The sequence below is a fragment of the Balaenoptera musculus genome, chromosome 1 (genome assembly GCF_009873245.2).
Source record: "Balaenoptera musculus isolate JJ_BM4_2016_0621 chromosome 1, mBalMus1.pri.v3, whole genome shotgun sequence".
NCBI classification, from domain to species: domain Eukaryota; kingdom Metazoa; phylum Chordata; class Mammalia; order Artiodactyla; family Balaenopteridae; genus Balaenoptera; species Balaenoptera musculus.
In genome coordinates this window covers 144,382,977-144,396,419 of record NC_045785.1, presented here as the reverse complement: position 1 = coordinate 144,396,419, position 13,443 = coordinate 144,382,977, and the positions used below count along the sequence as shown (strand labels likewise).

The following is a 13,443-nucleotide window of genomic DNA, read 5'->3' as shown; positions in this document are numbered from 1 at the left end:
TCTTAGAAAGAAGGAAGAGTTATGTCAGGGAGAGAGTTCAGGTGTTGTGGGTATTTAAACCGATGGGTCGTCAGTAGGCAAGGAAAGAAGATGCTAGGCTCGGGTATCCCTCCATCCCGTTACAGGCGGTTCTACTGCCTGATTCCAGCCCATTTACCAGGGTCAGGCCCTAATTAGGATCCGTATCTCAGGTGAAATCTCTTCTTCCCCAGGATTGGGGCCCCGGCCTGACCCGGAAGCTTTCCCGCCAACCCGGAAGCAGAGCCCTGCGGCGGAGGCGCCGCCGCAGAGCTACCGCCCCCTCGCCGCCTGGCAGCTTCTTAGAGAATCCGGGCCGCGGCGGTGTCGGGTTGCACTGATGATCCCCGGCAGGCGGCGGCGGCAGAGGCGGCGGGAGGATGACCTCTCCCCGAGAGCGGGGTGCCGACCTGGCCCGTTTCTACACTGTCACCGATCCCCAGCGACACCCGAGGGGCTACACGGTGTATAAGGTCACCGCCCGGGTGAGTGCAGTTGTCTGGCTGGGGTAAGAGTCTGAATTGGGACGAGAGACGGGTGTGGACCCTGGTGTGGGGATGCCTGACACCGGGTCAGAGCCGAGGGTGGGACTGGCTGTGCCTAGTGCCCGGACAAGCGTCGGAGGTGAGGACTTAAGGAAGGATGGGGCGGGGACAGAGCGTGGGATGTCCCGGACAACGCTGGAAACGGTCGCGGTAGTGTCCCCATTCCAGGGTGGGGCAAACGTTGATCATTTTAAATTGATGATTCAGCCCCATCCCACTTGGACTTTCTCTTCTGAGTCTGAAATTTGCAGAAGTGGTTTTGCTTGCCTCCGAGGGATAATGCAGGTTAAAAAAAATGTTAAATTTATGTACTATTTGATTTACGTAATAGAAGATATTTCTTCCCTTGACCTTTTATACAGCTTCAGGGTTGCACTGAGGAAGATAAACTCTTGGGAAGTATGTCTGGTAGGGCCACCATCGTAAGACCTATGTATCTGTCTATGTCTTTCTGCCTCTGAGTTTTTCATGGTTTTCAGTAGGAGACATGAGAAATTCTGCTGACGGTGTCTTGTGTGAGTTGTCTTGAGGGCACATTTAAAAGTTGTGAGGCTCCTTTACATCAACTAATTGATCCAGTTTTTAGTACCCACTTTGTTCATGTTTCATTGCTCTTGCCTTGAGTTTTAGAGACAGTTTGCGTCTCCCTTCTTGGAAAATAATAGTAATAAAGTTAAATATGAATATTAAATATAAAATAAGAATATTAAAATTAAATGTCTATATACATGTATGTAGTATGAATGTATGTGTATATTGTTGTATATGTTGTACACATCACCCAATTTAATACTAATTTTAATAATGAGGAAACTAAGGTTCAAGAGAGTGTTGTGGCTTGCCCAACTTCACGTTGCAAGGTGGTAGCACAAAAGAGGTTTGAGATCAGTTCTGTTTAACTCCAAGTTGTATAAAATGTTAAGAATTAACTTTATCATTATCATTAATTGTTAAAAAAGAGAGGTATAGATAGTAGTAATGGTACAATATACATTTGGGGGATGTAGTAATCTTGGGTGATAGCTTAGGAAGTGGGCTTTCAGAAGAACCTTAAAGGTTAAATAGATTTAGATAAGCTGAGTTTGGGGCATGGGAATGGCACATGCCTTATGGAAAGGGTGCACAATTCAGAAAAGTGTGAGAAGATGAGATGAGCAAATTTGTGTAAATATAGTAAGACCAGGCCTGGTTATTGCAGAGGACTGTACCAAGAATAGAGAGAAATTTGTTACTACCTGTTTGCAAGTAAGGTTGTTATATAGGTGGAGTGTTAGTTTCAGGTTAAGAAAAATTTTTAAGATTAAGGGGTCTCTTGTTATACCACTCTTGAAACCTTTCTAGTCTTTGGGCCCTTCAAAAATCTAGACTTGGTTTCCTAACATAGTTTGTGGAATTAGAACAATCTTCAACATACGTAATGTTCCCCTCACAGCACCCTGTTTATCTCTTATTATAACACTTATCACAGTTATATTGTATTAATCTTTTTACATGTCTATGTCTCTTAGTAGGTTTAGAGCAGGTCTCTATCATTGGTATTTGTTTCCTTTTATATCTCCTAAGGCAGTGGGGCACAGAATGCCTAAAAAAATATTGTTGAATGTTTTCCTCTCTATTTCTTCTCTAAACACACCCAATAAATGTTTAGTTTCAGGCACTACGTGCTCCTAGGGATACAAGGCTGAATAAAGTGTGGACCTTCCTTTCAAGGATACTCCTAGTAGAAAAGGATACTCCTGCTGAACTTAAAGAAGTATAGTACAGGGTAGAAAGTGTTAAATGCCATAAGAGACTACAGAAAAGAGCTATGGGATTTTAGAAGACAGAGAGATTGCTTCTGGCTCAAGGGATCAGGGAACATGTACCAATTAAGATAGGTGGTGAGAGATGGGAAGAATCTAGATGGGTGGGATAAATGGAGAGGGCTTCGTAGGTAGAAGGGTAGGTAGAAGGAATAGAGCCCATTAAGGCCTGAAGGTGTGAATGTGTGTGGAACTTGAATAGGAAGCACTGAGTGTGATTATTACTTGTATTCTTACTTTACAAAAGGAAAGGTTAACCTAATTGAGATCTTAAATACCTTAAGCTGTGAACTAACTTACATGACAACATAAATTAGAAGGTAAAGTAGCACATTGCCTGTTTTAACCAAATCCATATAATATGCATGCTACGTATTGCTTTGGTTGTTTAACTGAAAATTGCTTACACTGCCTTTTTTTCTCCTTGTAAATATTTACGTCATTTATTACTTATTGTACAGATTTTGTTTTTAATTTTAAGGATTGAGGGTTAATACTGATATATACTTAAAAAACAACCACTTAGTATTATAAAATAAGTAAAATATTTGTTATTTTTTGAGACTTAAGGAGAAAAACAGCTTAACTCAGGAGAATTAATCAGGTAAGTAGTGCTCCCCTGAGAGAACTTCATGAGATAAAAATGTCTTCTTTATGTTTCCTATTACTGACTGACTTCTAGCTTTAAGGAACAATCTCTATATTCTTGATCCTTGCAGGGTTCTTTATGTAGGAGTAGAATTAGAATCATGCGGAGTACCATTGCTAAATTTTGAGTAGCATAAGAGCTGTTTCATGTTCTTAAATCTCCTTTATCCTTTTTTTTTTTTTTTCTCAATTCTCTGGAACCTGTCAGGCTTAGATAACCTTATGGCCAGTTACAAACTTGCTAATGGATTTCCTAGTTAAACTCTGTGTTGCTTATTAATTTTCAACTAGAATAAGTACTTCTGTTCAGGATTGGAAAATTCTCTTGTAGAATTCCATTGATTCTTTAGTTAAAGGAGACACAGATATGAAAGAACCATTAACAGTGTTTTTTGGTTGTTTCATCATGCTAAGTTTACAAAATTCTCATAATGTAATATAGATTTCTCAACAATATTAAGTGAATGTTAATTCTTGCCTGTGTCATGGAAAGAAAAAGGTACGCTTTTATTATTTTTTATTTTTTTAATTTTTTTAAAAATTTATTTTATTTATGGCTGTGTTGGGTCTTCGTTTCTGTGCGAGGGCTTTCTCTAGTTGTGGCAAGCGGGGGCCACTCTTCATCGCGGTGCGTGGGCCTCTCACTATCGCGGCCTCTCGTTGCGGAGCACAGGCTCTAGATGCGCAGGCTCAGTAATTGTGGCTCATGGGCCCAGTTGCTCCGCGGCATGTGGGATCTTCCCAGACCAGGACTCGAACCCGTGTCCCCTGCATTGGCAGGCAGACTCCCAACCACTGCGCCACCAGGGAAGCCCACGCTTTTATTTTTAAAAGACGGTTTGCCTTATGACTTTATGTTGTTTATATTGAGACATAATTTATATACAGTAAAATTCACCAATTTTAAGTGTATAGTTTGTTTAGTTTTGACAAATGTCTATAATTGTGTAACCACCACCACAGACATCACTGCAGGAGTTCCCTCATGCTCCTTTGCAGTCAGTCCCCTCTCCCCACCCCTTGTCCCTAGGCAACCACTAGGCAGTTTTCTGTCATTGTAGATTAGGCTGTATTTTCTAGAATTTTATATAAAAGGAATCATATACAGTGCTTTTTTTTGGGGGGGGGGATCCAACTTCTTTAACTCAGTATGATTATTTGAGATTCATCTATGTTGTGTATTTTTTTTTAATAAATTTATTTTTTATGTATTTACTTTTGGCTGCGTTGTGTCTTCGTTGCTGCGGGCTTTCTCTAGTTGTGGCGAGTGGAGGCTGCTCTTCGTTGCGGTGCACAGGCTTCTCATTGCGGTGGCTTCTCTTGTTGTGGAGCACGGGCTCTAGGCGCGGGCTTCAGTAGATGTGGCTCGCGGGCTCTAGAGCGCAGGCTCAGGAGTGGCACATGGGCTTAGTTGCTCCGTGGCATGTGGGATCTTCCCGGACCAGGGCTCGAACCTGTGTCCCCTGCCTTGGCAGGCGGATTCTTAATCACTCCAGCATCAGGGAAGTCCCGTATGTTGTGTATTTTTATGCTCTTTTATTGCTGACCAGTATTCCCTTGTATGGTTATACTACAATTAATCTATCCACCTGTTGATGGACATTTGGGTTGTGTCCAGTTTTTGGCTGTTAATACAGCTATTATGAACATTTATATACAAGTCTCTGTACAAATGTGGGCTTTTATTTCTCTTAATAGCACACAGCTTTGTTTACTATACCTTTATACTAAGTTGAAATCTGGTAGTCTTAGTCCTCTTTCTTTTTCTTTCTCAAAATTGTTTTGGCTATTCTAGATTGTTTGCATTTTCATAAAAAGTTTGGAATCAGCTTGTCAAGTTCTACAAACATGCCTACCCAGATTTTGATTGGGATTACATTGAGAATGTAGATCAATTTCAGAAAAATTGATATCTTTAAACAGTATTGAATCTTCTGATCCATGAACGCACATCTTCCATGTATTTAGCTCTTTAATTTGAACCATATTTTCTAGTTTTCAGTGTGCAGGTCTTGCACATACTTAAAGTAATTTGGGTTTGTTTTCAAACTGTGAGAATACATGTCTTTATTTTACATAGCTAATGTTTACTGAGTATTAATAGCAGACACTTCTGAGGTGCTTTCTATGAGTCAAGCTCTATTCTAAGCACTTTATATAAATTAGCACATTTTTCATAGCAGCCCGATGAGCAGCTGCAATTATTATTCTCACTTTATTGTGAGAAAATTGAAGCACAGAGAGGTTAAATAACTTGCCTAGGGTCACACAACTAGCAAATTGTGGAGTCTAGATTTGAACCCTGGTAGACTGGGTTTTTAATCCCAGTGCTGTGCTGAATACCTAAACATATTTCGTTAGAGGCTGTGGCTGTACTGTAGCTTGGCAAAAGTGATAGAGGCAAGTATACTACAGTGATTAGGATGATGTGAACAAAGGGGAGCAAGGAATGAATAGAAGTACTCAGCTTGACTCGAATCTGAAAGCTGCCATTTCCAAAGCTTCATATTCAAGCGCTATTTGTATTGCTTAGAGGGAACCTGCTTTCAATTCCTGAGCACATTCTTGTATGGCCTGCTTGTGCTTGGGAAGGTAATTATTTGTAGTTTTCTAAGTATGCTGGTACCCTGCATTCTTCCATACCTCTCTGTTAGATGCTGTTTCCTCTGTCTGGAATGCTCTTTCCTTTTGTCTTGGCAGTCCCTGCTCATCTCAAGTGTTAGCTCCTCCTGCCCTGTGTTCTACAGGAAGCCTTTCTTTTTTTGAATTTTATTTCCTTTATTTGTAATTTCTATTTGGGCCTCCCCATCACCACCACCTCCCCAACACATATAAATCTGCCCTTATAGTATGATCATCACCATTAATTACACAGTTGTACAAAACCAGAATCAGGAATTTAAAAGTTTCCTTTTTTTTTCCCCCACAACTCACACACACACACTGTATTTTATTTTTACAAGAGATAAATAAACTGACACCAAGCATTGTAAATGGATGACCACAACAAAAGCAGCAATGATTGCAATTACCAAACACGAAACACACTCATACTATGTCATAATATTGACATTCAGTCCAGTATTCCTCCACTGTAACAGCTCCTTTGCAGTGAACATTGATTTGTATATTTTTTACCTCTGAGTCCTTGTGGGATTTTTTTTGTTTTTTTTATTCAAACAGAAAGTCACAAAAATTATAATCATTCTCATCAGTTCACTCAGTCCCATGTAATTAATTTTTTTTTCCTCTTGATCTTTTGTTAGCACTTTCATGAATTCATCAGTTTTCCATTAGAGTTCTGAAAATGCTTATTCATTCAGTTCAGCAGTATAGTCAGTTACCAGAAACCTGTATTTGTCGGAGTCTTTTCCATGAATTCCTAGAAGATGAAACCCTTTTATAGGAACATTTTTGCGAAAGCATCAGAGTACACCCAAAACTGTCTGTAAATGACAAAAGACTTAAAAATGACCACAGTTAAAGATTTGGTGAAAGTTCATAATAATGCAATTGACAAGGAAATTTAGTTATTTCTGAGATATACATTTTAAAGTAATAACTAGAATTATGACTTATAACATTATAACAGAACATATAAGATTTTTAGAAATTTCATGTAATGTCTGAAACATTTATATTAACATATTTCCATACAAATAACCCAAAGAAAGTTTAGTATTAGTTTTTTTTTTGTTTGTTTGTTTATACTGCAGGTTCTTATTAGTCATCAATTTTATACACATCAGTGTATACATGTCAATCCCAATCGCCCAATTCAGCGCACCACCATCCCCACCCCACCGTGGTTTCCCCCCTTGGTGTCCATACGTTTGTTTTCTACATCTGTGTCTCAACTTCTGCCCTGCAAACCGGTTCATCTGTACCATTTTTCTAGGTTCCACATACATGCGTTAATATACGATATTTCTTTTTCTCTTTCTGACTTCACTCTTTATGACAGTCTCTAGATCCATCCACGTCTCAACAAATGACTCAATTTCATTCCTTTTTATGGCTGAGTAATATTCCATTGTGTATATTTACCACATCTTCTTTATCCATTCGTCTCTCGATGGGCATTTAGGGTGCTTCCATGACCTGGCTATTGTAAACAGCGCTGCAATGAACATTGGGGTGCATGTGTCTTTTTGAATTCTGGTTTTCTCTGGGTATATGCCCAGTAGTGGGATTGCTGGGTCATATGGTAATTCTATTTTTAGTTTTTAAAGGAACCTCCATACTGTTGTCCATAGTGGCTGTATCAATTTACATTCCCACCAGTGGTGCAAGAGGGTTCCCTTTTCTCCACACCCTCTCCAGCATTTGTTGTTTGTAGATTTTCTGATGATGCCCATTCTAACTGGTGTGAGGTGATACCTCATTGTAGTTTTGATTTGCATATCTCTAATAATTAGTGATGTTGAGCAGCTTTTCATGTGCTTCTTGGCCATCTGTATGTCTTCTATGGAGAAATGTCTATTTAGGTCTTCTGCCCATTTATGGATTGGGTTGTTTGTTTCTTTAATATTGAGCTGCATGAGCTGTTTATATATTTTGGAGATTAATCCTTTGTCTGTTGATTCGTTTGGAAATATTTTCTCCCATTCTGAGGGTTGTCTTTTCGTCTTGTTTATGGTTTCCTTTGCTGTGCAAAAGCTTTGAAGTTTCATTAGGTCCCATTTGTTTATTTTTGTTTTTATTTCCATTACTCTAGGAGGTGGATCAAAAAAGATCTTGCTGTGATTTATGTCAAAGAGTGTTCTTCCTATGTTTTCCTCTAAGAGTTTTATAGTGTCTGGTCTAACATTTAGGTCTCGAGTCCATTTTGAGTTTATTTTTGTGTATGGTGTTAGGGAGTGTTCTAATTTCATTCTTTTACATGTAGCTGTCCAGTTTTCCCAGCACCACTTATTGAAGAGACTGTCTTTTCTCCATTGTATATCTTTGCCTCCTTTGTAATAGATTAGTTGACCGTAGGTGCATGGGTTTATCTCTGGGCTTTCTATCTTGTTTCATTGATCTATGTTTTCTGTTTTTGTGCCAGTACCATATTGTCTTGATTACTGTAGCTTTGTAGTATAGTCTGAAGTCAGGGAGTCTGATTCCTCCAGCTCCGTTTTTTTCCCTCAAGACTGCTTTGGCTATTTGGGATCTTTTGTGTCTCCATACAAATTTTAAGATGATTTGCTCTAGTTCTGTAAAAAGTGTCATTGGTAATTTGATAGGGATTGCATTGAATCTGTAGAGTACTTTGGGTAGTATAGTCATTTTCACAATGTTGATTCTTCCAATCCAAGAACATGGTATATCTCTCCATCTGTTGGTATCATCTTTAATTTCTTTCATCAGTGTCTTATAGTTTTCTGCATACAGGTCTTTTGTCTCCCTAGGTAGGTTTATTCCTAGGTATTTTATTCTTTTTGTTGCAGTGGTAAATGGGAGTGTTTCCATAATTTCTCTTTCAGATTTTTCATCATTAGTGTATAGGAATGCAAGAGATTTCTGTGCATTAATTTTGTATCCTGAAACTTTACCAAATTCATTGATTAGCTCTAGTAGTTTTCCGGTGGCATTTTTAGGGTTCTCTATGTATAGTATCATGTCATCTGCAAACAGTGACAGTTTTACTTCTTCTTTTCCAATTTGTATTCCTTTTATTTCTTTTTCATCTCTGATTGCCGTGGCTAGGACTTCCAAAACTTTGTTGAATAACAGTGGTGAGAGTGGACACCCTTGTCTCGTTCCTGATCTTAGAGGAAATGCTTTCAGTTTTTCACCATTGAGAATGATGTTTGCTGTGGGTTTGTCATATATGGCCTTTATTATGTTGAGGTAGGTTCCCTCTATGCCCTCTTTCTGGAGAGTTTTTATAATAACTGGGTGTTGAATTTTGTCAAAAGCTTTTTCTGCATCTATTGAGATGGTCATGTGGTTTTTATTCTTCAATTTGTTAATATGGTGTATCACATTGATTGATTTGCGTATACTGAAGAATCCTTGCATCCCTGGGATAAATCCCACTTGATCATGCTGTATGATCTTTTTACTGTGTTGTTGGATTTTATTTGCTAGTATTTTGTTGAGGATTTTTGTATCTATATTCATCAGTGATATTGTTCTGTAATTTTCTTTTTTTGTAGTATCTTTGTCTGGTTTTGGTATCAGGGTGATGGTGGCCTTATAGAATGAGTTTGGGACTGTTCCTTCCTCTGCAATTTTTTGGAAGAGTTTGAGAAGGATGGGTGTTAGCTCTTCTCTAAATGTTTGATAGAATTCACCTGTGAAGCCCTCTGGTCTTGGACTTCTGTTTGTTGGAAGATTTTTAATCACAGTTTCAATTTCATTCCTTGTGATTGGTCTGTTCATATTTTCTGTTTCTTCCTGGTTCAGTCTTGGAAGATTATACCTTTCTAAGAATTTGTCCATTTCTTCCAGGTTGTCCATTTTATTGGCATAGAGTTGCTTGTAATAGTCTCTTAGGATGCTTTGTATTTCTGCGGTGTCTGCTGTAACTTCTCCTTTTTCATTTCTAATTTTATTGATTTGAGTCCTCTCCCTCTTTTTCTTGATGAGTCTGGCTAATGGTTTATCAATTTTGTTATCTTCTCAAAGAACCAGCTTTTAGTTTTATTGATCTTTGCTATTGTTTTCTTTGTTTCTATTTCATTTATTTCTGCTCTGATCTTTATGATTTCTTTCTTTCTGCTAACTTTGGGTTTTGTTTGTTCTTGTTTCTCTAATTCCTTTAGGTGTATGATTAGATTGTTTACTTGAGGTTTTTCTTGTTTCTTGAGGTAGGCTTGTATTGCTATAAACTTCCCTCTTAGGACTGCTTTTGCTGCATCCCATAGGTTTTGGATCGTCGTGTTTTTATTGTCATTTGTCTCTAGGTATTTTTTGATTTCCTCTTTGATTTCTTCAGTGATCTCTTGGTTATTTAGTAACGTATTGTTTAGCTTACATGTGTTTGTGTTTTTTACGTTTTTTTCCCTGTAATTCATTTCTAATCTCAGCGTTGTGGTCAGAAAAGATGCTTGATATGATTTCAGTTTTCTTAAATTTACTGTGGCTTGATTTTTGACCCATGATATGATCTATCCTGGAGAATGTTCCGTGCGCACTTGAGAAGAAAGTGTAACCTGCTGTTTTTGGATGGAATGTCCTATAAATATCAATTAAATCTATCTGGTCTATTGTGTCATTTAAAGCTTCTGTTTCCTTATATATTTTCTGTTTGGATGATCTGTCCATTGGTGTAAGTGAGGTGTTAAAGTCCCCCACTATTATTGTGTTACCGTCGATTTCCTCTCTTATAGCTGTGAGCAGTTGCCTTATGTATTGAGGTGCTCCTATGTTGGGTGCATATACATTTATAATTGTTATATCTTCTTCTTGGATTGATCCCTTGATCATTATGTAGTGTCCTTGTCTCTTGTAACATTCTTTATTTTAGTGTGTATTTTATCTGATTTGAGTATAGCTACTCCAGCTTTCTTTTTTATTTCCATTTGCATGGAGTATCTTTTTCCATCCCCTCACTTTCAGTCTGTATGTGTCCCTAGGTCTGAAGTGGGTCTCTTGTAGACAGCATATATATGGGTCTTGTTTTTGTATCCATTCAGCAAGCCTGTGTCTTTTATTTGGAGCATTTAATCCATTCACGTTTAAGGTAATTATCGATACGTATGTTCCTATGACCATTTTCTTAATTGTTTTGGGTTTGTTTTTGTAGATCCTTTTCTTCTTCTCTTGTGTTTCCCACTTAGAGAAGTTCCTTTAGCGTTTGTTGTAGAGCTGGTTTGGTGGTGCTGAATTCTCTTATCTTTTGCTTGTCTGTAAAGCTTTTGATTTCTACAGGAAGCCTTTCTTAAGTGTGGAACTCTGTGTGTATTGTATATTCCTCCATTAAAGCCTGTATCATATTGTGCTTTTTTGCCTCCCCCTCTGAGGACAAACTCTGTCTTTTTAACTTTGTATTCTTGGTGCCTAGCACAGAGCCTGGACTATAGTAGGGACTTGATAGAAGGCTGGAAAGAGGCAGTATTTTCCTTTGTGTTACTTTTTAAATTAACATACAGTAAAATTGACTTTTTTTTGTTGTATAAGTCTATGAATCTTTACACATGAATAGATTCATATGTCCACTACCATAATCAGGGAACAGAACAGTTCCATCAGCCTCAAAAACTCCCTCTGCTTTCCCTGTTTTACACTCTTCTCCCCACGCCTTAGTCCCTGGCACCCCTTAGTCCAGTGATCCACTCTCTACCACTATACTTTTGTCATTTTGAGGATGTCTTATAAAGAGTATCATAGAGTATTTTACCTATTGAGACCATCTTTTGCCCATTTTTTCAGTGGGTAGTTTGTTTTCTTACTGTTGAGTTTCGAGAGTTCTTTATTTGTTCTGAATATAAGTTTTTTGTCAGATATGTGGTGTGCAAATATTTTCTCCCAGTGTATAGCTTATCTTTTCATTCTCTTAACAGTGTCTTTCACAAAGTAAAAATTTTTATTGATAATTTTGGTGAAGTCTAGTTTATCATATTTTTCTTTTATGGAAGAAAATTGGGCTTTTAGTGTAATATCTAAAATCTCTTTATTGACATCAGGTTTTAAAAACTGTAAACCATGCCTCTTTTCGTCTTGTTTATTGACAACTTACATGCTCAGATATTAAGATTTTAATATTAAGGATTTTTACATTAACTTTAAGATTCAGGATTTTTACTTTCCTTGAACTTTGATTGGAAAATAGTTTACCTTAGAGTAGTGCTATAATAATTGGTAAAATTTGAAGTGAGAAAAGAAACTTTAGCAAACATTTATTGAGTATACAAAGGTAACTTGCTGTGATAGTTTCTTTTATTCTTCTTTAGATTTTGAGATTTTAATAATGTAGAAAGTATTTATTACTTTCAACATATTACTTTCATAAGAGCTTAATAGAAAGTTGAATGTCTAAAATTTTTCGCATTGACTTATCTATTTTATCTGGAGCTCTTTTACTCCAGAGTACTAAAAAAATATTGTAAAATATCTAATTGTGGTTTGTGCAGGTGCTGCTTCTTGGGTCCTGACTACCTGGCTGGCAAGTGATTAACTAGCCCAAATATTCCTGCCAACCAGTGACACCTGCAGCTCTGCAGGGAAAACAGAGAGAGAGGAGCTGAGATGCAGGTGATGGGGTGGGAGGGAGGTTGAGTTTGGTAAGTGGATGCTTGCCTATGTGAGCTGGGCGCTTTGAGATACCTGTTCTTCTTGCCAGAGTTTGTGTGTGTATATGAAATGCAGTTTAAAGATGTCAGTATATTTATATGAAAGTATGGAGTTTATGAAAGTCAAATGTCTGAAAGTCAGGATTGCATGCATTACACTGATGGATGTACCATTTAGTTAACCTAATCACCACAGTGGGAAATGTTCAGTATAGTGTAGCTGTACATTTCTGTATATCTTATTTTTTCACTTCCACATTTGGAAAGTCTTTTTTTTTTTTGACATGCTTTTTTTTATATTCTTTTCCATTATGGTTTATCACAGGATATTGAATATAGTTCCCTGTACTATACAGTAGGACCTTTTTGTTTATGCATCCTATATATGCTAGTTTGCATCTGCTAATCCCAGACTCCCAGTCCTTCCCTCCCTCACCTCCCTTGCCCTTGGCAACCACAAGTCTGTTCTCTCTGTCTGTGAGTCTGTTTCTGTTTGTAGATAGGTTCGTTTGTGCCATATTTTAGATTCCATATATAAGTGATATCATATGGTATTTGTCTTTCTCTTTCTGATTTACTTCATTTAGTATGATAATCTCCAGTTGCATCCATGTTGTTGCAACTAGCATTGTTTTGTTCTTTTTTATGGCTGAGTAATATTCCATTGTATATATGTACCACATCTTCTTTATCCATTCCTCTGTTCGTGGACATTTAGGTTGCTTCCATGTCTTGGCTGTTGTAAATAGTGCTGCAGTGAACATTGGGGTGCATGTATCTTTTTGAATTATGGTTTTCTGTGGGTATATGCCCAGGAATGGGATTGCTGGATCATATGGAGGTTCTATTTTTAGTTTTTTTTTTTAATGTTTACTTATTCATTTATTTATTTGTCATCCATTTAATACATATTAGTGTATGTATGTCAATCCCAATCTCCCAGTTCACCTCACCACAACCCCCACCCCCCCGCCGCTTTCCCCCCTTGGTGTCCATATGTTTGTTCTCTACTTCTGTGTCTCAATTTCTGCTCTGCAAACAGGCTCATCTGTACCATTTTCTAGGTTCCACATATATGCGTTAATATACAATATTTGTTTTTCTCTTTCTGACTTACTTCACTCTGTATGACAGTCTCTAGATCCATCCACGTCTCAACAAATGACTCAATTTCATTCCTTTTTATGGCTGAGTAATATTCCATTGTAT

The 13,443-nt window shown here is 37.7% G+C and overlaps 1 protein-coding gene across 2 annotated transcripts in view; it reads left to right on the top strand.

The window, feature by feature from the left end:
* Positions 1-287: 287 nt before the first annotated feature.
* Positions 288-13,443, top strand: part of RPS6KC1 (ribosomal protein S6 kinase C1) — a 217,371-nt gene continuing 204,215 nt past the window's right edge. For both annotated transcript variants that reach the window (XM_036825177.1, XM_036825167.1), the window contains exon 1: positions 288-503. In XM_036825177.1, coding sequence (XP_036681072.1) covers positions 399-503 — 105 coding nt within the window. In that variant the 5' untranslated portion in view covers positions 288-398. The remainder of the gene's footprint in view (positions 504-13,443) is intronic.